Raw genomic sequence first — 20,398 nt, forward strand, 5'->3', positions numbered from 1 at the left:
TTTTATAGAAAAATATTAAGGTTTCGCTTAGTTATTTAAGAAAAACCTTTTAATTTTCCTAGCTTAGCATTTTTAGGGCGTTCGTTTGTGTAGGGCGTTCGTTTATAAAGTACGTTAGTCTTTTTCTTTAACGTACTTTACAAGCGAGCTGGTCACACAAGCGAGCTAGTTACCTTCTCTTGGCAACGAAAATCAACGAAAATTAACTCGTTTTTCTTAAATAACTAAGCAAAACCTTAATATCTTTCTATAAAAATTTATATATATATTCTCTATAGTATATTACACCTTATAGTAAAGTTGCACTAAGATATATTACGTAATTAAAAAGCTATACGTATTTAACTAACTTTTAAGAAAAAATCTAGTTTACTTCTAGTAAGTACTATTATATCTCTATAATAATATATAAAACTTATAGTATATAGTATTTATAACGTAATAAAGGTTCCTGTCTCTCTGTTGCCGATGTCCACGTCCACGTCCACCCCCCTTCCCAAAAAGCTCCCCGCATAACAATCTATGAGATCGCTGTTTATTTCCCGGGTTCCGACCGCTTAATTCTCTTGCTTCGAACCAATGGGCGCTCGATTGGCGGGCCTGGCCCGGGGGTTGGCGTCCCCTGGATCTGGGTTGCTAGCTCTCCGATGAAACTGGCAACCGTACTATTTGAACCTCTCAAGGCCCAGCAGAGCAGTTGCGTTTTCCACATGTGGCCGCGGACCTGCCCAAATTAGAAGGTGACTTCACAATGCCGAGCCGCGTTCGTTACCTCCGTCAGCACCGTCGCGTGTGCCGGTCCGACCTCGTGAAGGGGCCATGGGTACTGCTCGGGCGCCTGCATCGTCGGATGAAATATCGTGATCTTTGTGCCCCTGAGTAGTATCCATGTCCTCAAAATACCGAACCCGCCGATGGCACCTTCTCTGAGGTAAAGAAGGTCGTGGCTAAGACTCTTGCTGATCAGCGCCCCGTCCACGTCGACACTGATTCCCTGTGTGTCGGCGGCGATGAGCCTTGCCGCGACGGCCCACATTTCTCTATCCCAAGTTGCCCCAGGCATGAAGTTGTGCATGATCTTCCAGTCGAGCTTTGTACCGAGGATATCGCACGGAGGAAGTGCCTAACGGCCCCTAGCTCTTCTCCGACGAAAACGTTTTCATGCACTGCCACGCGAGTTTTTGGCGACCTAACGCATTTGCACACTATCATCTCAGTCAGCAACCCATAGAATAGATCTAGCTACTGTTGCAGCTTACTTTGGAGGGAATCCTTTGTCGTTTCGGTGCTTGCCTCGTCCACCAGTGCTAGAACACGCCAGCCGAAAAGTGCGTCGCTGGTACCCATGCATCGGTCATTCATGTATCCTGTTAAAGCACCCAGAATACCTGAGCTCGCTGGTAGGGTGAAGGGGTCTGTCGAGGCGGTCGTTGTCATTTTTCCGCGGCCATCGGAAATGTCCGAGTCTCTCCAGCCGTCCCCGAAAGAATCCATGTCGACCATGTGGAACATCCAGAGAGCGGCGGGAGAGTACTGCCCAACCTTAGGCATATGTCCCTTCATCTCGTCAATGCCCTTCTCATGCTGAGGGGCTGCAAGTATTCCGCCATCCGCTGCGGTTTCAGTCGCCATGCCTCCACCTTCTCGATGATGTCGCTGATGCCGAATTGCACTGGCATTGCTAGCTGAGGTGTTACTCCATCCTTGAAAAATCATTAGCGGTAGCATATCGCTAGGGGAGGGTGTACCCACCGTCGCTTGCCAGCATCGCGCCGCTTGTTCGGCGTCCAGAACGTAAAAAAGCTCGCGCTCAGGCGCTCTCCATTCTCCAACGCCTGCATCTTTGCAGCCTGAAGGCTTGCGATCTTGCTGTAATCTGAACCTTGCCCACGGATGTCGAACCCTGCTGCGCGCAACGCCTGTAGACAGTCCTTGTAGAACATGAGTTCTCCGAGGTGAATAATGCCACACCCCTCCGCGAAATATCTAACCCATGCATCGAGGCCGGCTTGCTTGTAATCCATGCGGGTGATGTAGCGCGAATGCAAGTCATCAGCAAGAAGACCTATTGTTTAACTCCGAGCTTTAGAACCCGTTAAACCCCTCCTGTCGCCCTCCAGCACCTCATCCAAATACCCACCAAATCCGCATTCATCCCTGAAACCCTCCAGGCCGCGCAATCCGCTATTCAAACCCTCAGAGCACTTAAACCTGCTAACCTTCCCCTCGTCGCCCTTCAGCACTGAACACATATACGCCAAGTATCCGTATACAGTACTGAAGGCCTCCAGGCCAAGCAATCTGTCGTTTCAACCTCACACCTTTTTGAACCGCTAAACGTCTCCTGTCGCCCTTCAGTGCTGCATACGGATATCTGGCATATACGCATTCTGTGCTGAATGCCTTTAGGTAAGGCAATCAGTCTCTACACCGACTCAACCTCGAATAGTATATAGCATGTAGGTGTAGACGTTTATCTCCCCTCTCCACATCTAGTAAGCTTATTGTATAGGATACTTCCCCAACACGCACGGGAACACGGTCAATAGAGTCACTCGAGTAAGCATGGCCACGCATCTGAGCAAAAGCCGGTTGTGCTGAATTAGTACGGATAGACGTGCCGAAGCCATATCCGTTGTTCAAACCTCGAGAATGCAATGGGTAATATTCCTTCTGTTGACTCGGTGTATAGGCGCGCAAACGCAGGCGCATGTTGCTCTCCGGCGCTCTGATGGCAATGTCATCGTATCGGAGCACAAATGCAGGTTGGGCACTCTCTCCGTCCACGACCACGTAAACACAGACGGTGCCGAAGACCTCCAGCTTGGGCGTTGTGCAGTCAAGCAGAATGAACTGGCACGCGTGGCTGATTATCTACATGATCTACATGATCTCGCATGCATATATGACGTCGTTCAAGGCCAGATCACGCCAGATCACGCACCCACGAGCTGTGTTTATTTCTGCGGGTTAAGCTGGATTGTTAGTCATACCACGAAGTGGGACTCTTGGCTGGGCTAGCCGCCTCACCGTTTTGTGGCTCCGAGCTTTTGAAGAACGGCGCTCTGTCCAGTCCGCTCAAAGAGATGCCGGTGAATGTCCAAGCACTTAAGAACAGCGGTAGATCCAAAGTCCGGAGCGGGATGCGTCTGCGTCCACCTAGAAATCAAAAGTCTGGAACATGCAATAACTTGCGCGCCGTTCTGGCCAGTGATTGTGAGAAAAGGGGGTCATGCTGTTCATCCGTGGGCACTTAGCAAAGGTTCCATCCCTAGCTCTTCGGAGACGATTGGCTTCGTGAAACAATATCTGCTTTACATTGCTGGGATATATCTGTAAATGCGCAGTGAGCTATCATACATGTGGTGTCGAGGCCTCGGCCCATACGAGAAATTGGCAGATTTTGCAGCGAAGATGCTCGATACATGATGCTAGCGAGTGTTGATACCTAGGTACTGCCGCCTACCCAGTCTCTTAGCTCATCCACTGAACCGGGTCCGTCCCGGCGCGGCACCGGGCGAGGAATCCAGTGTCCACCCGCCTGAGGCAGACGCCGTCTTCGTCCAGACAGTGATCGCATGCAAACAGCGGTGAGCCGTCCGATCTGTCAAAGTGCGTCTTAAGCTTCTTCTTTTTGCGCTTCACGCAGACCGCGATGTCCAGTCCGCCTCCACGCACGCCGGGCTTCGGGATATCGAGAGCCAGCTGAATCGCAGCGTGCTTAACAGCGTCTGGAACGAGATCAGGATCGACTGACCTGCCCCTCGCGTCCGTAAACCAGATTTCCTCACCGGAGGGGAGCGCACGAGCGTGTGAGGGCTGGCGTAGATCCGGGTCTTCTCCTTGTAGGTGCCGGCTAGCTTGCAGCCGTGAGGGGATAGGAGTCTGAAAGACTTCTGGGCACGTGGCGCCCTGGCGATATGGGCGGGGGCCGATAGGGGCCTGAAGGCCTTCTGGAGGCATGATGTCTTGATGACCTGCATGCATGACACCGGCGGAGAGCTGGTTCCTAGCCTCGCGAACGTTCGAGGGAAGCTGGTGGTCAAGAGTCGCCTTCATGAGTTCCACATCCTTCCCCGTAGTTTCCATGAAGCGCTCCGTGTTCCTCATTTGTCAACGAGTTTCAGCAGCAGGCTTCCAGACTTGTCAACGTACGCACCATGCCATATATAAGAGCCATCAATTCCCAATGGGCTACGTCAGAAACTGGGCGCTCCGTCGCCGGCTGGGACCCTGGAATATGGGGAGTTTTGCTGGACGAGAAGTGCGTTGCCTGGGCTCGCTTGCGCTGCGGTGGCGGTTCTAGTAGCCCGGTCTCATCACCCTCCCGGGGCTCAAGCAGAAGCTCGGGTTCTGGTTGGGGAACGATAGAAAGCTTAGTATAGCCACGGCTACCGCCCCGGTGGGCGTAGCTAGTGTCGTGAGCGGCTGTTCCGGCGTAGTTCATGCCCGGGCGGGGGTAGCGGTTGCTTGGCGGGCTTCGGTGCTGTGGTCGTGGCAGCACGCTGATATTGGTAGTGGCAGTCAGCGCATAGTACTCGGGCGCGGGAGTGGGGGCCAGCTCACTGCATCTCTGGAGAGGGTTGTGCCCTGGAAGCTTCGTTGGCGAAATTGCTGGCGTGGCCCACGCCCGCAGGGAGAACGTCGCTTGTTGAGCCGAGCTGCAAATGTGGCAATACTTGTTAGCAAGTGTGACTGACTAAACATACATGCTGCTAAAAGGGCTGCGAAGATCATACCAAGCTCACTGCAGCAGTACGCTTGCGATTGGCGGTCAACAGTGGTGCGGGTGCGAGCTGCCTTGGCACACGGTGCTCCACGCCATTGTTGAGCTCAGTGGCTTCGGGAAACGCGTGCTGGTCACCCTCCATGGTACGGAAGCCGGGTTCGGGCGAGATGGGGCTCTCCCGGTGCGTGCCGCCATACACGCTGTTCGGGTGCGTGTTGTCAGCAAGGCTACGCGCCCTAGAGTAGTTTGCGTCTCCGATGTCCTCATTCGGCGTGACCGTCTCGGAGAACGAGGACGGGGCCGCCTCGCTGGTCACGGTTAGCAGCTGACGCTTCTCTCAGGCCGAAAGCACCTGCCTACTACCGTACGGCAGAGGGGAGTCCTCTGCCCGAGTCTGTGGAAACAGCGGGGCGGCTGCGGCATTAGCGGTGGCGGCTGCTGGGTCGAACTCCTCTGCGTGGCAGGAGTCGGTGGGTTAGCCGCCATGGCGACTGATGGCTATCGCTGTGGGCGTGGCAGATGGCGATGTGGTGTTGAGGTGTTGTGGTGAGGAAGAGGGGCTGCAACGAATGGTGAGGTCGCTCCTACTCCCCCAGGTGCGGCAGGTGCGCCTCAAGAATAGCGAAGGCAGCCACGGCCCACCGCTATTCTCGCAGACGTCATTACAGCGTCGATGCTGTCTCGGCGAAGACCACGCCTCCTTTGAACAGCACCCCCGGAGCCATGTCCACCCTCACCTGGCCGCCTTCCAAACCACACCCCTTATCCCAACAACCTCCCCCGCAAACCCCCTAGTGGCTGATTCGTCGCCAGCCTCCTCTCCCTATAATTCTCTCACTCATCGTCTTACTCGCCAGCCTCAGGGACTCGCCCGCTGCAAACAGTTAGGCAATACTAAAGTCGTACTACGATGCTGCGAGCCAGCGGTTCGGCTGGCGCAGGAAGGGCGCTGGTTTATACAAGCGAAAGAGATGCTTTCCATGGGCCGCGCTAACTGGGTAGACTCCTGCAGAGCAACTATATACTCTCTTTGTTCTTCATCAGAGGCCGATCACTAAGCACGATTGAATAGGTAAGGAACCCTCGCTCTGAATGCCGAACTCCGGTCAGCGCGAGTACAAGCCCTGTCTTCGAAAAGAGAGGAAGCTCAGACCATTCTGGCTAACGGACCGCAGCATTGGATGGAACAGGTTTAGGACTTCTTCCCATCTTCGCTGACCACGACATTCTCAACAGAGCCCCGTCCCATTCCGGTCTCCGATATGCCCATGACGGACGAATCCTCATCAAGGGGAATGACGCCGATCCGTCGAGCTTCCGCCGGCGAAAAGGTGCCGTATACGTCAACCTCATCGATTTGGTCCATGTCCGGCACTGGGAAGGCAAGGTTGAGCAGGTAGAACACGACTGCGCTGATAAAGAAGCCTGCAATTTATCAGTCAGGAGGCCTTGAGGAGGCACACAAGGCTTACCAATCAAGAACGCCATGTAGTACAGCTGCACGAGCGCCCGAGGTGGACTTGGGTCCATTCGGACAGTCACCACCAGACCGCCGATCGTTGGTGCCCAGCCACAGATCCAAGCAGGTATCGCTCGCCAGTTGACTCCCTTCCAGAAGGTGTAGCAGGAGTTCTTCGTCCGGTACAAGTGGCTCAGCCTAATCCTTCGTCTGCGGAGAACGTAGTAGTCGCATGCCATGATACCCATGATGGGCGCCAAGAATACGGAGAAAGACGACAGAACGGTGATGAAGGTAGTTGCGCGATTGATGAGCTGCCACGGTTGCACGATCCAGGCGGCTACGAACGTAATGATCGCACCACGACGGATATCAATGTATCGTGGGAAGAGACCAGCCAAGTCGATACCGCCCGCGATGGCGTTTCCGCAAATGTTTTCGAACATGGCGGTGAATGCGAAGCCAGCAGAGAGGAAAAAGACCCCCGCTCGCGCCTTCGAGGACCCGTTACCGCTGTCCATCATAACCATTAGGAGATCAGGTGGGTTCCAGTACACCTCGCCGTATATCTTCTGGGCAGCAGCGGCAGTAACGAGACCGATGAAGGAAACCAGGACTCCAGTGATAAGGCAGCTGGTTATTGTGCCGATAACATAGTGTCGCCGCGCACTTGCATAACGGGAGAAGTCGGATCCGTTGGTGATGCCAGCTGCGAGCCCACCCACCATCTGGTTTATGCCGGCCATGATCAGCCAGGATGAGCTCCACGCAGAACCAACGGGCAGCTGCTGTCCTGAGTTCCAGAGCGGACCGACGCCTTTCGCCGTTGCGAGAGCCCAGATCATCCAAGCAAGCATACCGACACCGCACCACGTGCATACGATCTGGAACGGCAGCTTGAACTTCTCTGGGCGAAGCCATAGGAACGGAGTCGAGAGGAACCAGAAGACAACGAAGCCGACGAATTCGTATGTTGTAGTAGGCATGTTGGAACCGAACGTATTTGGGATCCGCGCAAAGGACGGCCAGATGGCCGTTATGCATACCGCACACAGTCTACCGCCGTTCCAGCCTTGGCCTAGCTCAGTATCTTGGGAGTGTGAGAGACGGAGAACGCTTACATTGAACGGCATTCCAGATGAAGTTCAACAAGATACGCTGAAGGAGCGGGATGTAACTCGCCCGCATACCCCACGAATACCGATTCTGCACCGTAAACCCGATATGCCACTTCAGACCCGCCCAGGCGATGAGCGTCGAGAAAAGCGCAATGAGCACTCTGCCAACGACGATGATGAGCATGGCCTGGCGGACCGAAAGGCCCATCGCTGCACGTTGTCAGAACTCCATATCGTCGTCAAAAGCATCTTCCGTACATACTCAAGTACGTGCTCGGCGTCTGCCAATTCGCAACATTGAGACTCGCAATCGCCCAGAAGCCGAAGAAATTGAACCATCCCCACGTCCTCCGCGACGGCGGTAGCGGAATCAAGTCGCGGTTGCTCCACGAGTCGGTCTGTTCATGCTGAGCTGCGTCGCCCTTTAGCCGGATTTTCTCATCTAATGAAACGAGGCGCTGCCGGAAAGCCATCCTCGACGGTCACTGCGAGACGCGATGTGCAATGTCCGGACGAAAGTGCGCTGGAGGTCGTCAGGCTCCATGGTGAAAAGGCCTGCGGATGCAGAGCATGCCAAGAGCGATCCCTGGTCTCATGCTGTGATAACCACGCCGGCGGACGACTCGAAAGCGGAATCCGTGATACGCGGGGGCATAAGTGGCGAGAGTGGGATGAAAATCAATCAGATTGATAAAAGACCAAGAGGATCATCGTATAGGCGTCGAATAAGCGGCTGCTGCGGGGTTGACGATGTGCGTGTTGGGGTTGTGCTGCAGGGACGCTTGCGAGAGGATGGAAGGTGGTTCGGCCAGGCTCGGGCTTCGCGCGTCCGATCTTCGGCCTGGCCTATCTTATCTGATGTGATCCTCTCGTGATTGCGCAGCCCCGCCATGAGACGCCCTCTTCTCCCCTCTCAAGATTGCCATCGTTCCGACCTCGCTGCTGATCTGTACTGCCAATCATGGGTTCTCATGTGCAGAAGACTTTGCGTATTGGCGTCGACGTCGGCGGGTAAGCCCCGGGATCGCTTCATCGTCGTCTAGCACCCTCAATTACTAACGCGTCGAAAGAACAAACACGGATGGAGTCATTATCGACCCGACGAGGGCCGGGGATCCCAATAAGGGGATTATCGCATGGTATGGCAATATCTCCTAAAACCAAGGGCATCCGTCGCACGTGACCGCACATTCACACATTCGTCCTCTTCCACGGGAGGACACACGCGCGTAGTTCTAGTCACGGGTGTATACCATCTAGCCATGGCAACAATCTCCATCGCTCTAACAGATTGGGTACCCCAGGCACAAAGCCCCCACAACTACCAACCCCAGCCATGGCATCGCCGCCGCCGTAACCACCATGTTCGCACACGCCTCCATAGACCCGGACAGCATAGCCAGCGTAACAATCGGCACCACCCACTTCGTCAATGCAGTAGTAACCCGCGACGCTACCCGCCTCTCCCGCGTCGCCATCCTGCGCCTCAGCGGCCCCTTCAGCAAGCACGCACCGCCGTGCGTGGACTGGCCCTCTTCGCTTCGAAGCCTCATCCTCGGCCACTACGCGCTCGTAAAGGGCGGGTTAGAAGTAGACGGTAGCTTGATCTCAGACATCAAGGAAGCTGAGATCGTAGAGCAGTGTAGAATTATCAAAGAGAAAGGTATTAAGAGTATAGTGATCAATGGGGTGTTTAGTCCGATTGACACGGTTGAGAAGCAAGAGGAAAGGGTGGCGGAGATAGTGAAGAGGGAGTTGGGCGAGGACGCGGATGTTGTGCTGAGTAAGACGGTTGCGAATCTGGGGTTTTTGGAGCGGGAGAACGCGGCTATTCTGAACGCGTCGATTCTCTCGTTTGCGAGACGCACGATTGCGTCGTTCCAGACGCCGATTAAGAGACTGGGTCTGCACTGCCCGGTTTTCATCACACAGAACGATGGCACGATTCTCTCCGGGGATGCGGCTGCTCGGCTGCCGATCCGCACGTTTAGCTCTGGCCCGACGAATAGTATGCGCGGCGCAGCTTTCCTCGTTGGGAAGCAAGAGAAGGGTGAAGCGATGATGGTTGTTGACGTGGGAGGCACGACGACGGATGTAGGCCTGTTGCTCGCGAACGGATTCCCGAGGCAGCAAGCGGCATATTCGGAACTGAGCGGCGTGCGGATGAACTTCTCATACCCGGATGTGAAAAGCATTGGGCTCGGAGGCGGCTCCCTCGTCCGAAGAATCGACGGCAAAATGCACGTCGGACCAGAATCCGTAGGCTACAAACTCCCGGAGAAGGCGCTCGTCTTTGGCGGCGATGTTCCAACAGCAACAGACTATACCGTCGCTTCATCGTCTGATCTCACAATCGGCGACCCGGAAAAGGTCAACGGAAAGCTATCCGAAAACGACATCTTAGCCTTCCAATCCGAAACGAAAAGAATGCTCGAACGCATAATCGACACGATGAAAACCTCACCCGCAGACCTCCCTGTCCTCCTCGTCGGCGGTGGCGCCGTGATCGCCCCCGACTCCCTCAAAGGCGCAAGCCGCGTTACCAAGCCCGAATGGTCTGGCGTAGCTAACGCAATCGGCGCAGCAATGGCGCGAGTAAGCGCTGTAATTGATACAGTGAAGTCCACGGAAAAGAAGACCACGAAAGAGCTGCTGGTTGAGATTGAAGAAGAAGCGAAGCGAAAGACTGTGGAGGCAGGTGCAGCAGAGGACAGTGTGGAGGTCGTGGAGGTGGAGACGCTGCCGTTGCAATATATTGCGCACAAGACACGTTTTATTGTGCGAGCGGCGGGGGATTTCGATTATGCGCGGTCGGCGGACTTTGCGAAGCTGCATATCAACGACGAAGAGGCGGCGACGGAGGAAGAAACGGCGGAGAACGGCATTGCGCCACCGTCGATCGAGGATACATCCGCGGAAGAAGTCGCGGGGATAGATGTGGATTTCTCGACTTACAGACCCAAGGTTGTGAATCGGGAGTGGTGGATCTCGGAAACGGATTTGCAGTGGATAACAATAGGCTGCTACATCCTAGGCACCGGAGGCGGAGGCTCACCTTACTCTACCATGTTACGCGTGCGTGGGATACTGCGAGCTGGAGGCACCATACGTGTCGTTAACCCCGACGACCTCAAAGATGACGATCGCGTCGGTTGCGGCGGCGGTGCCGGTAGTCCAACCGTGGGCATCGAGAAACTGAGTGGTGATGAGTATGTCTCTTGTCCTCCTCCACGGCAACATCGCTAACCACGCCACAGGATGATGCAAGCGCAACAGCATCTCTACGCCCTCTTCACCGGCGGCCGCGCCACCCACATCATCCCGCTCGAAATCGGCGGCTCCAACGGCCTGCAAGGCCTCGTCCTCGGCGCCTCCCCCAACATGAACATCCCCTGCGTAGACGGCGACTGGATGGGCCGGGCCTACCCGACAAAGTGGCAGACCACGCCCGTCGTCTTCGGCGAGCGCGAGATCGTCTTCGCCCCGGTGTCCGTCGCTGACGGGAATGGCAACGTGCTGTATATGCCGACTGCGACGAGCGACCTGAAAGTCGAACAGGTGATTCGGGCTGCGCTGAGCCAGATGGGGAGCCATGTGGGGTGTGCGGATGGCCCGGTTACTGGGGCGGAGACGAGGAGGTGGGCGGTTGAGCATACGGTGTCGTTGAGTTGGCGGATCGGGAGGGAGGTCGAGAGGGCGAGGAGGGAGAATAGGATTGATAGTGTGGCGGAGTGTATTATTGATGCTGTCGGTGGGCCGGAGACGGGACGTGTGCTGTTCAAAGGGAAGATCGTGGGCGTGGAACGGCGGCTGTGGATGGGCCATGTGTATGGCGAAGTCATCATCGACGGCAGCGGGGACGCGGGGTTTGCCGGGAAGATCAAGATCCCGTTCAAGAACGAGAATATCGCCGTGTTACGGATCCACGAGGGGCAGGAAAGCAAGACGGGCGAAGAGCGGAACGAGGATGTGTTGGCGATCGTGCCGGATCTGATATCGGTGATTGACGCGCAGAATGGAGAAGCGATAGGGACGCCCGAGTATCGGTACGGCTTGTTGGTGCTTGTGATTGGGATCACGGCGAGCGAGCGGTGGACGAGTCCGAGGGGTGTTGAGCTTGGAGGGCCGAAGTCGTTCGGGCTGGATCATTTAGAGTACAAGCCGCTGGGGAAGTTCGTGAAGCCCGTGAGTGTTATTGATGAGTATGACGGCAAGGCATAAACCCTAGACTAGAATTAACGGTTTCAGAAAGGAGGGAGAGCATCGGAGAATCTGAAGGGTTCAAAGTCTAGTCTATGCAGCATCCGCGCCTACCGTATGTGTAACCCCCGAGTACAACGGCATGATAACTTTGACCGCCGCCTCATAACTGGTAAAAAGAATACCGCCGGAGAATATCGTCCGCCCCAGCCTCATCGTCGTGCCTCTCCAGAAGCCCCTAACCCCATAATCAAGCAAGATGCTCTTAACAGCCTCGACCGTGCTCGTCCCATGCGCGCTCTGCGACCGCGTCTTAATAACGTCAAAAGGTTGCGTGCAAAGCGTCGTCACAATCCCCGCGACCGACCCATTCCCAAAGTTGACAAGCGTGCTCTGTTGAATATCCCGCTTCGTCTCGAAGTCCTTAAGGATATTATACGTCCCCATGCGAAACGCCGTCGCAGACGCTTGCTTGAGCGTAGTCCCGGCGAATCCGCGGTAGAGACCCAGGATGCCGTGCTCTTGATAGATAACTCTCGTTGCATGGAGGCCGGAGCGGAAGCGCCGCTCGTTCCGCGCGTCGTCGATAAGCGCGGTTTTGATGCGTTCGGTGGGCGTCACGGCGGTTATGGACGCTACGACCCCGGCGGTCATGCCGGCGGCGAGGTTGCGCAGCGGTGAGAGAGTCCCGGTTTCGGGGTCGGCGAAGGAGTTTTTTATTTGGTCGAAGAAGAGGAAGCGCACGCCGTCTTTTCCTATGGAGCCCTGTGCTTTTTGTGTTGGTGTGTGTCATGCGTGGGTCTTGAGAGTTGGGAGGGCGTTTCAGATGATCGGGAAGTCCCGGGAAAGAAAGAAACCAGATGGGCAGAAGAAGAAAATTTTGACGTGGACATTAGGATAGAGTGAGAAGCAAAGCATGGCGTGAAAGGGCAGACATACAACAACAAGCGCAGCGCAACCTTTATACAACGCGCGGATGCCCTCTTTTCGGTAGACCTGCGTGACGACGAGGAAGGGGTTGCGCGGCGTTGGAATGCCCTTCTGGCTTCTCAATTGCACCCGCGTCTTCGCGAACTCTAGGGGATACTAATCGACGAGCATGAGATTTCATAATTCCTCCAGTTAGGAGCAGGACAGGGGCAGGGCGTACGGATGTAAAAGCTTCGATGCCGCCTGCCACACCGCCGGCGGCTAGGGACACTATGGGCGGTGTCTTTGCATCCTGGATTGAGTTAGCGCGAGTGTTTGAAGTGGGAGAGCAATGGATACGTTTGCCCCGGACACCATTGGATATAAGGATGCTGGAGGTAGGGTGTTGAAGTGGTCAGTGTTTCCGGAGAGAAAGTTGCGGTATCCCGATGCCCGTTACGTTAGCCGAGGCCCGGTTTGAGCCTTAGCGCTGTCCATTCCGTCATTGTCACGTGCACACGCGTTTTGGATGTTCTATAATTTCTAAAAGATAATAGGCAGTCTTAGGGAACGCGCATGTCCACTCGTATATTGGTGTGTCATCCTTGAAAGGCTCTCCAGCGCTTGATTTTTTGGATGACGTAACAAGGTCTGTGCGGTGGGTGAGAAAGTCGCGATAGCCATCACACCTTCACGACATCCATCTGAACATCATCCGATCGAAAATTCTCCTTTTCTAAAAATGAACACAGACAAGGTTTCGATTGCGAAAAGGTGTCCTTTGCTTGGGGAGAGCCGCCACTCCCACGGACGAAAGCAGCCTACGCCTCCTGCGCAACTAGCACGCCTCGGTAGCGCATCTTGTTGCCATTGAGCTTCCCAATAGCCTCCTGGATACCCTTCTCAGTCAGCTCAAACTTCTCCACCCAGGGCTTCACATCATGCGCCGCGGCGAATGCAAGCATCTCGTCGTGCTTGGCCCGAGACGCGACGAGACTGGAGCGGACGTTGTACCCGTCGAAGAAGAGCGGGAAAGCACTGGAGTCGAGAATCAGCAATGCTCTCAACACGTTAGCAATTTTGAGACCTACGGGAGTTCTATAGCCCCATGCGGAGCAGAGAGAGGCACGATGTTGCCGGCACGAGCGACGACGTTCTTTACTAGGAACCTATCCCATTAGTAAGTGTTCGCCCCCTCCTTGCGTGCGGAGACTCACTTGTTCCAGTCCGGGTAGCGGTTACCCGCCACGACCAGCGTATTCACTGGCTTCTGGATCTTGTCGAGCTCGTCTAACAGGTAGAACTCGGACGCACCCAGCTTCCGAGCTTCCTCCTCCTTGCTTTTGCTGGTGCTGAAAACCACGACTTCAGTTCCAAGCTTTCGTGCGAATTGGACAGCGAGATGGCCTAGGCCTCCGATTCCGATGATGCCGACGCGCTCTCCTGGCTTTACGACGGATACAAGGGCGTTGTACGTCGTCGCTCCGGCGCACTGCATCGGCGCAGCATGCTCACTTGCCATGCTCTCCGGGATTTTGTGGAGATATGTCTCGACTCCGACGTAATACTCGCTATTCGAGACGCTTAGTGCATATCTCGGCGGCCCAGTCCCCAATACTTACCCAAAAGTCCCGTTGTCATAGTCTTTTTCACCGTAGACGCTGCGCTCGTAGCACCAGATATCCTGCCCGGACAGGCAGTAGCTGCAGTGGCCGCAGGAGTTGCGATGGTACCCGCCACCGGCTCGGTCCCCGACTTTAAACTGGGTCACGTCGCTTCCGATCGCTTCAACTATGCCCACGCCCTCATGGCCAAGAGCGATACCGTAAGGGATATACGCGAGATCCGTCCCGCATAAACCGGAGTGCGTGATCTTGACAAGGACTTCTTTTGGCCCAAGGGAAGGCAGTTTGGCCAGCGCCTTCTTCACGGCTCCCTCGCTCCCACGGTAGACAGAGTATTCGGTTGCTGGTGCAGGCGTCATGGCTGATCGGATTGAGAAGAATGAGATGAGTTTGACCGATTCTCCGCAATACAGGCCTCTTTTCTTTATACCCTCTCTGTCCTATTCATCTTCATGCCCCGCATACTAATCACTCTTGGGGATCGTCAGTCTAAAGCGGTTCTGAAAATCCGATTACAAGCTATCTTGATGTGGCGGGCGTTCGTTGGTGTTGGTAATCGTCCATTTCTACCCGAAACGTCTACTAACTACCTATTCAGGGGTCGTGCCGCTATCGCCATGATGCCTTAGGCGGCTTAGTCACTGCGCCGTGGCCATTCGCCAACAGAGACCGATCTACTTGTGCGGTTGATCTGGTCTTACATGCGTCGGCCGTCGCATCCGCCGTTAGCGAGGCGTACCAACGATAAAGTAATCAACCACTCATTGCAGGATTACTCATCGACCTCATGCCTTTCTCACCAGCAACACTATTCGGAAAACCATTCTAATACTCTAGCATTCTTTGGCCTTGTTGATATTTTTGTCTCATCCACGGCAAAAGCACAGCGGGCTCCGGGTCTCTGGCGCGCGCTCATGCTCTCTATGAAATTAGCGGCACCGTAGACATACGAACGAAGCTTGCCTATTCTCCTAATGACGGTTCTTATGCGCGATACACGCCACTCGAAACACCGGCTGGATCTGTATCCAGAACCGCAACACTCAACTCGGGCAGACTGAACTCAAACGCTCCTGCCACGCCCGCTGTCACTTCTCTCGTCGTCGAGTTAACAATATTTACACCCGTAAACGGGTCGTTGTATGCATACGGATCGCCCACAGTGTTGGTCAAAACAGTTAGCGACGCTTTGGTGCCTGGCGTGACTCCCTGAAAGTGTACCGACACGGGGACGTCGCTGCTGTTGGTCGTATTGTATACGGCTCCCTTCCAGACCAGTGCGTTCCTTGGATCATCTTTGCCGGCGCCCCAGTACAGCGGGCCGTAGCTGGAATTGCTCACCGTAGGGAGCGTGTCGCTGATAGGGTGGTGTGCGAAAAGGCTCCAGCAGTACCACGTCACGGCGCGTGTCGTCATGTTCGGGTCCGCGCTGAACTGGATAAGCGTGATTGGCCATTGGAATTTGTTCACGTTCTTGAGGACCGGGGCGTAAAAGGCGCCTGGTATGCGGTCCGAGTTGCGCTCATACCCTATCAGTGAGATTGCCTCGCCCACCGCGCCGATCCACCACGGATATATGTACAATGGGCCGTCCCAGCGGGGAGGTGTGGCCCCGTTGACATGCGTCGCGGCTACTTCGCCAACGATGTGGCCGATGTCGTTATCGAAGCGGTCGAATTCGTCCACCAGCTCGTCGGGCTCACGATAGGGATGGTAATCCCCGATCGCACCCGACGTCTTGCTGAAGTCGAGCCCTTCCTCTAGGTTTGGCCCCGTCGTCTCACCCTCTGGGGCTGGATCGCTGGTAGCGGCAGCGGCGATGACTTGCATGTCCGGATACTCGGCTTTGATGGCATCGAAGAACATCTGGAAGCGGTACTGTCGATACGAGTCCCATCCTTCGGGGTAGCCGGCCAACCAGTCCTCATTGCCTATCTCCACGTAATTCAGCTCAAACGGCTCAGGATGGCCGAGCTCGGCACGACGCGAACCCCAAGTAGAGTCCGCTGGTCCGCATACGAATTCAATCTCGTTCAGGGCGTCGTCGATGAAGGGCTGCAGGTCCTCTTGAGGCGTGACCCCGCCATCAAGCGCTAAGCCGGCCCAAACGGCGAGTACTACAAGTCGGTTAGGGAACGTCTTGTCACGATCGCAAAGCCTGGGAACGGGACGCTTACCAATTTGCAAGTTCATGTCTTCGGCCCACTCGAGGTATTCCATGAGACCCAGGCCATGTGTTTGCTGATAGCCCCACACGCCTTGGAAGCCCGGACGGTCCTTCAACGGCCCAAGGGTGTCCTTCCAGTCCCAATACGTGTCGTTAGTAAGGCCTTCGAGCATATTTCCACCGGGGAAGCGGAGGAAGTGCTAACGCCGCATCAGTCTTTTTCACATCAACAAATGAAGCGAGACTGGGGACATACAGGGTTCATATCCGCGAGCGCCTCGGCAATATCAACTCGTAGTCCATTCTTCCTACCCTTATATGTCGGCGGAAAAAGACTGATAAGATTGAATGCTAGTGCACCATTCTGTGCGCTTGCCGGGTCAAAGGTGACCGAAAACGTGTTGTTGGAATTCGGAGCATCCTTCTCAGGCACGATCTCGAATGCGTGTTCCGTCCACTCGTCCGCAATAGCCTTAGACTTCACTTCGACCGATCCAAAAACCTCATCCGTCAAGTTGGACTGCATCGACGCAGTGAATGACCCGTTGTAAGCGCCCTTAACCCAGAACGACCCTATATACTTTTGCTGACTAACAGCCATTCCCCAGTAGCCCTCGTTCTTGAAGCCAATCTTACCGCTACTGTTGCTGCTCGCCGCAACGCGCATCGAAGCCGGTAACGCCTTCGACAGCGGCTCGTCCAGGAACTGGATGCTCAGACTGGCGCCATTGATGGGGAAGTAATGCGCCGTTGAGACGGAGAACTCTGGGCTGTACTGGAAGGCGCGGTTTTGGATCAGCTCGGCGTAGATGCCGCCGTCACCGGAGTTGTTGATGTCCTGGAGACGGTTAGTGAACGTGTAGTAGCTTTGAGGAATTTCGGGGCTCACTTCGTGCAGGAAACCGTAGCCATATGGATGCCCAAATTTGCCCGTCACGTTGCCGCCGGAAGATTGAACGATGATGTCGACTGCAGCGGCACATCCGAAGCACGTCGCGGCTGCGAGAGCCTGCTTGAAGAGCACCATCTTGACCAGGGAAGTCTTCGCTGCTCGCGAGATCGAAAGCGCATTCGCACGTCGGCATTGCGGACTTTTAAATCTTCTTGTTCTTCCCGTCCCCATTTAGCCAGCATCTTGGTAGGGCATGGACCAGGTTCACAGGCGTGATCCCGCGGAAGCAGACGCTCCTTGGTTATAGTCTCTCCGGGGATCTCGAAAATTAATGGCTCCGTCGCCCGCTACCTGGTTTAACTAGTTACCTACAGGCACTGCTCCCCGAAGTATGGACGTACGCCGAGGGTGCGAGCTATGTGTGGCGCTCGCTATTGGTGGAACTTGACGTTGTCGGCCGGAGAAATTATGTTCCCTCAGATCTACATGCATGTAGATCCCTACAAACCCCTCATCGGGACCTGAAAAAAGGCATCGTCGCATGGATTCTCCGAATGCTCCGAAGGTGGTGTGCTTTCCTCCAACCCACGACTCCTCAGGCCTCAATAGCCGCCTTATCCCGCAGCCCATACTTCGTCTCCAACTCCGTCCTCAGCGGAATTTCCCTGATCGAACAAGCGAGCAAGAACCCACAGCCAGTAAACGCGAGGCTGACCATCCAGGTGAAGCGTACACTTTGGCTAAGGATCCTGATCGCCTCATCCCTCGCACTTGGACTCAGAGTAATAAGGAAAGCTCGAACACCATGCTCATATGCCGAGCCGTCCTTTAACAGAGTTTTCACCTCCATTATGCTCGTTTCCTGGGCGAGGCTGCGCGATCGACTGTTGAATATCGCTGAAGGTATCGCGGCGCCCCATATAAACCCAAAACTCTGCACAAACCCCCACATCGCCGACGAAGCCGCGGTATCCTCTTCGGACAGCGGTGCTTGGATAGCCGGAAGCAAGGCTGTGAGGACGACGCCAGCACCTATCGCCATCAAAATCTGGAAGCCAGCCCAGGAAGCCGTGGAAGAAGACGGACCAAGCATCGAGAAGCAACCCTGGGCAATGAGCATGATCACGAAACCGCTGATCTGGTTTGGCTTGTAGCGTCCAAACTTTGCGATTAAGAATCCCCCAAGGATTCCGGCAGGAACGAGAGTCACGGCCATGGGTATGCTGTTGATTCCGGATTGTTTGGGTGTCGTGAGGAGAACGGCTTGAAAGTAGAGAGGTATACAGATGCTTGACCAGTAGAGGATGAGCCCGTGTAACAACGTGACCAGGAATGCCAGAAGGGAGGTTGAGCTTTTGAAGAGGTGGAGGGGCACTGTTGGTTGAGGACAGAGGCGCTGGTTTGCCTGTAACAAGACGAAGATCGCGAGGCCAACGAAGCCGCACACAAGCGGCACAATGCACCTCCACGACGCCCACGGGTACTTCGCGTCAGCCCAGGTCAAGCATATCAGGATCGAACTAATCGACGCCGTCAGGGTTACAGTTCCGAGGATGTCTATCCGACGAAGCTGGCTCTGGAGCGTTCCTTCTCTTCCATGCTTCAGCCTGAGGAAGGCAAGCACGAGGACCAGCGACACCGCGCCAATGATGAGGACAAGGTAAAAGATCCATCTCCACCCGATCGATTCCGCGAGGCTGCCTCCGGCGACTGGCCCGATAAGTGTCCCGACGGCGAAAGCCCCATACACAATGCTGGTATACTTCTGCCTCTCCCGCAGGGGAATCAGGTCGCAGAGGATCATGCCAGGCAGTATGCTCAGTCCACCACCACCCATACCTTGGACCGCGCGCCCGACTACCAGCATTACCGTCGACTTCGCCAAGCCGCATACGAGACTCCCTACTAGAAACGCGCTGAGCGCAAGCACGAGTGTGACTTTCCGGCCCCAGATATCCGCGATTTGACCGTAGAGGGGTTGCAGCGCGGTCATCGAAAGCGTGTACGCGTTAATAATCCAGATGTATAGTTCTCCGGATTGCAGGTCGGAAACGATGGTTGGAAGCGCAGTGAAGACGACGGAGGCATCGAAGGCCGTCAAGAAGGAGCAAAGACACAGGGCTGGGAACACGGCCCAGAAGTGCCATGGTTTTTGGGCGCGATGGGAGACCTCTTCGCAAGGGGGCGAGCTGACCGCCTTAGGGCTCTTCGCTTCAGACATCGTGGTGCTACTTTGTTGCTACGAGTGGCGAAGGGAGCAGACGACGAAGGCGACCAAATACAGGGCTCGTAATATGATGCAGATGGTGCCTCACCGTGCCGCCCGGTTCGCGCGAGAAGCGCATACATGCAGTCAGGCGGCGCAGACGTCGACACCGTCAGCTTCCCCGCCATTTGGGTTCAATTTCCCTCTGTTAGCTTTCTCACGACTATATACGCGATATCCGTTATCTGCTTCACGCCGCTCCTGTCCAGGATCAAGTTTTGCGACATCTCTCCCCAATCATCCGCGGATGGGGAGCCAGGGGGCATCTTTCCCGCCTCACACATCGGAACGACGTCATTCCCGAATGAAGTCTCGATTTACCATGAGCTGCATTAGTGTCCAGGGCCGGGCCATAGAGTTGCTGACGGTCTGCCGTTTGAAGTCAACTCATTCGAGACCGTAGGAGCGAAAGATGCTATCGAGTTCGCCGACCCAACCGTACGGACGATAAGCACCGCTTGGATACCATCAGTGCGGGCGCAATAGTTATCCCTTGCGATACGATCCAAGCCCTTCCGAACTCTTCGATCCTATCTGCGTGTATATGAGACACGTTAGGATCGGATGACTGTGGATGCTCTGAGCCGAGATCCAACTCGTCCCAGCAAAGGTATCCTCCCGGTTCTACTTAGTATTAGCCTTCAATCTGCATCTACAAAAGGAACGGAACTTACTGAGAAGCGAAGTGAAGTTTTCCAAGAGCCTTGACGGATTCTCGTGCTGTATGTATCGAAAGATGCGGCCGATATGCACAATATCGTACTGGCCCGCAAGGTGTGCCGGAACGGGCTGCATCATGTCCAGATTCGATAGTGTGACATCGTTCAGTTCATTCTTTAGCAGAAAGTCTTACCGCAGGTGTTTGCGCAGACCACCAAGTCACCATCGGCGGAGTGGTTCTCCCATGCCCACCCCTTGAAATCTATTGGCTCGGTATAGTAAACGTACATTACGTCATATTTCCTAATCCGCAGCACCTCCCAGGAGCACGAGTGATGATGAAGAGGCTGCGGTCGTGATTCTTGGCATTTAT

The 20,398-nt window shown here is 55.1% G+C and overlaps 11 protein-coding genes across 11 annotated transcripts; 3 read left to right on the forward strand and 8 right to left on the reverse strand.

The window, feature by feature from the left end:
• Positions 1-963: 963 nt before the first annotated feature.
• BU26DRAFT_501752 (uncharacterized protein) lies at positions 964-2,712 on the reverse strand (the record flags this gene model as incomplete). The annotated part of the gene is made up of 4 exons (XM_033826588.1): positions 964-1,205; positions 1,260-1,919; positions 2,220-2,403; positions 2,533-2,712. The coding sequence occupies 4 exons, from the start codon at positions 2,710-2,712 to the stop codon at positions 964-966; spliced, it is 1,266 nt and encodes a 421-aa protein (XP_033688601.1).
• A 595-nt stretch (positions 2,713-3,307) lies between these two features.
• Positions 3,308-4,239, reverse strand: BU26DRAFT_515921 (uncharacterized protein; the record flags this gene model as incomplete). Its single annotated transcript, XM_033828205.1, has 2 exons — positions 4,156-4,239; positions 3,308-4,105 (listed from the first exon to the last, which is right to left on the reverse strand). A coding segment is annotated over exon 2 (610 nt), but the record flags the coding sequence as incomplete, so codon positions are not given.
• A 281-nt stretch (positions 4,240-4,520) lies between these two features.
• On the forward strand, positions 4,521-5,137 carry BU26DRAFT_225780 (uncharacterized protein). The gene has a single exon (XM_033820804.1). The coding sequence runs from the start codon at positions 4,710-4,712 to the stop codon at positions 5,049-5,051; it is 342 nt and encodes a 113-aa protein (XP_033688603.1). The 5' UTR covers positions 4,521-4,709; the 3' UTR covers positions 5,052-5,137.
• BU26DRAFT_225760 (uncharacterized protein) lies at positions 5,079-5,854 on the forward strand. Its single transcript, XM_033820803.1, has one exon. It carries the CDS (start codon positions 5,224-5,226, stop codon positions 5,785-5,787), a length of 564 nt encoding a protein of 187 aa, XP_033688604.1. The 5' UTR covers positions 5,079-5,223; the 3' UTR covers positions 5,788-5,854.
• On the reverse strand, positions 5,855-7,881 carry BU26DRAFT_225736 (uncharacterized protein). The gene is made up of 4 exons (XM_033820802.1): positions 7,569-7,881; positions 7,310-7,516; positions 6,202-7,260; positions 5,855-6,154 (listed from the first exon to the last, which is right to left on the reverse strand). The coding sequence occupies exons 1-4, from the start codon at positions 7,777-7,779 to the stop codon at positions 5,922-5,924; spliced, it is 1,710 nt and encodes a 569-aa protein (XP_033688605.1). The 5' UTR covers positions 7,780-7,881; the 3' UTR covers positions 5,855-5,921.
• A 319-nt stretch (positions 7,882-8,200) lies between these two features.
• Positions 8,201-11,592, forward strand: BU26DRAFT_515923 (DUF917-domain-containing protein). Its single transcript, XM_033828206.1, has 4 exons — positions 8,201-8,317; positions 8,377-8,445; positions 8,611-10,515; positions 10,564-11,592. Exons 1-4 carry the CDS (start codon positions 8,268-8,270, stop codon positions 11,525-11,527), a joined length of 2,988 nt encoding a protein of 995 aa, XP_033688606.1. The 5' UTR covers positions 8,201-8,267; the 3' UTR covers positions 11,528-11,592.
• A 7-nt stretch (positions 11,593-11,599) lies between these two features.
• Positions 11,600-12,793, reverse strand: BU26DRAFT_528721 (tricarboxylate transport protein-like protein; the record flags this gene model as incomplete). The annotated part of the gene is made up of 4 exons (XM_033830866.1): positions 11,600-12,271; positions 12,446-12,592; positions 12,657-12,728; positions 12,776-12,793. The coding sequence occupies 4 exons, from the start codon at positions 12,791-12,793 to the stop codon at positions 11,600-11,602; spliced, it is 909 nt and encodes a 302-aa protein (XP_033688607.1).
• Positions 12,794-13,236: 443 nt separating this feature from the next.
• BU26DRAFT_418649 (GroES-like protein) lies at positions 13,237-14,399 on the reverse strand (the record flags this gene model as incomplete). The annotated part of the gene is made up of 4 exons (XM_033823260.1): positions 13,237-13,453; positions 13,507-13,584; positions 13,633-13,986; positions 14,038-14,399. 4 exons carry the CDS (start codon positions 14,397-14,399, stop codon positions 13,237-13,239), a joined length of 1,011 nt encoding a protein of 336 aa, XP_033688608.1.
• A 625-nt stretch (positions 14,400-15,024) lies between these two features.
• BU26DRAFT_560892 (glycoside hydrolase family 51 protein) lies at positions 15,025-17,234 on the reverse strand (the record flags this gene model as incomplete). The annotated part of the gene is made up of 4 exons (XM_033832849.1): positions 15,025-16,157; positions 16,218-16,407; positions 16,464-17,045; positions 17,097-17,234. 4 exons carry the CDS (start codon positions 17,232-17,234, stop codon positions 15,025-15,027), a joined length of 2,043 nt encoding a protein of 680 aa, XP_033688609.1.
• Positions 17,235-17,512: 278 nt separating this feature from the next.
• On the reverse strand, positions 17,513-19,704 carry BU26DRAFT_225821 (MFS general substrate transporter). The gene has a single exon (XM_033820805.1). The coding sequence runs from the start codon at positions 19,318-19,320 to the stop codon at positions 17,695-17,697; it is 1,626 nt and encodes a 541-aa protein (XP_033688610.1). The 5' UTR covers positions 19,321-19,704; the 3' UTR covers positions 17,513-17,694.
• Positions 19,705-19,752: 48 nt separating this feature from the next.
• On the reverse strand, positions 19,753-20,160 carry BU26DRAFT_560894 (uncharacterized protein; the record flags this gene model as incomplete). The annotated part of the gene is made up of 3 exons (XM_033832850.1): positions 19,753-19,822; positions 19,887-19,989; positions 20,040-20,160. 3 exons carry the CDS (start codon positions 20,158-20,160, stop codon positions 19,753-19,755), a joined length of 294 nt encoding a protein of 97 aa, XP_033688611.1.
• Between the last annotated feature and the right edge of the window lie 238 nt (positions 20,161-20,398).

This window comes from Trematosphaeria pertusa (genome assembly GCF_010094035.1).
Source record: "Trematosphaeria pertusa strain CBS 122368 unplaced genomic scaffold BU26scaffold_3, whole genome shotgun sequence".
Lineage (NCBI taxonomy): Eukaryota > Fungi > Ascomycota > Dothideomycetes > Pleosporales > Trematosphaeriaceae > Trematosphaeria > Trematosphaeria pertusa.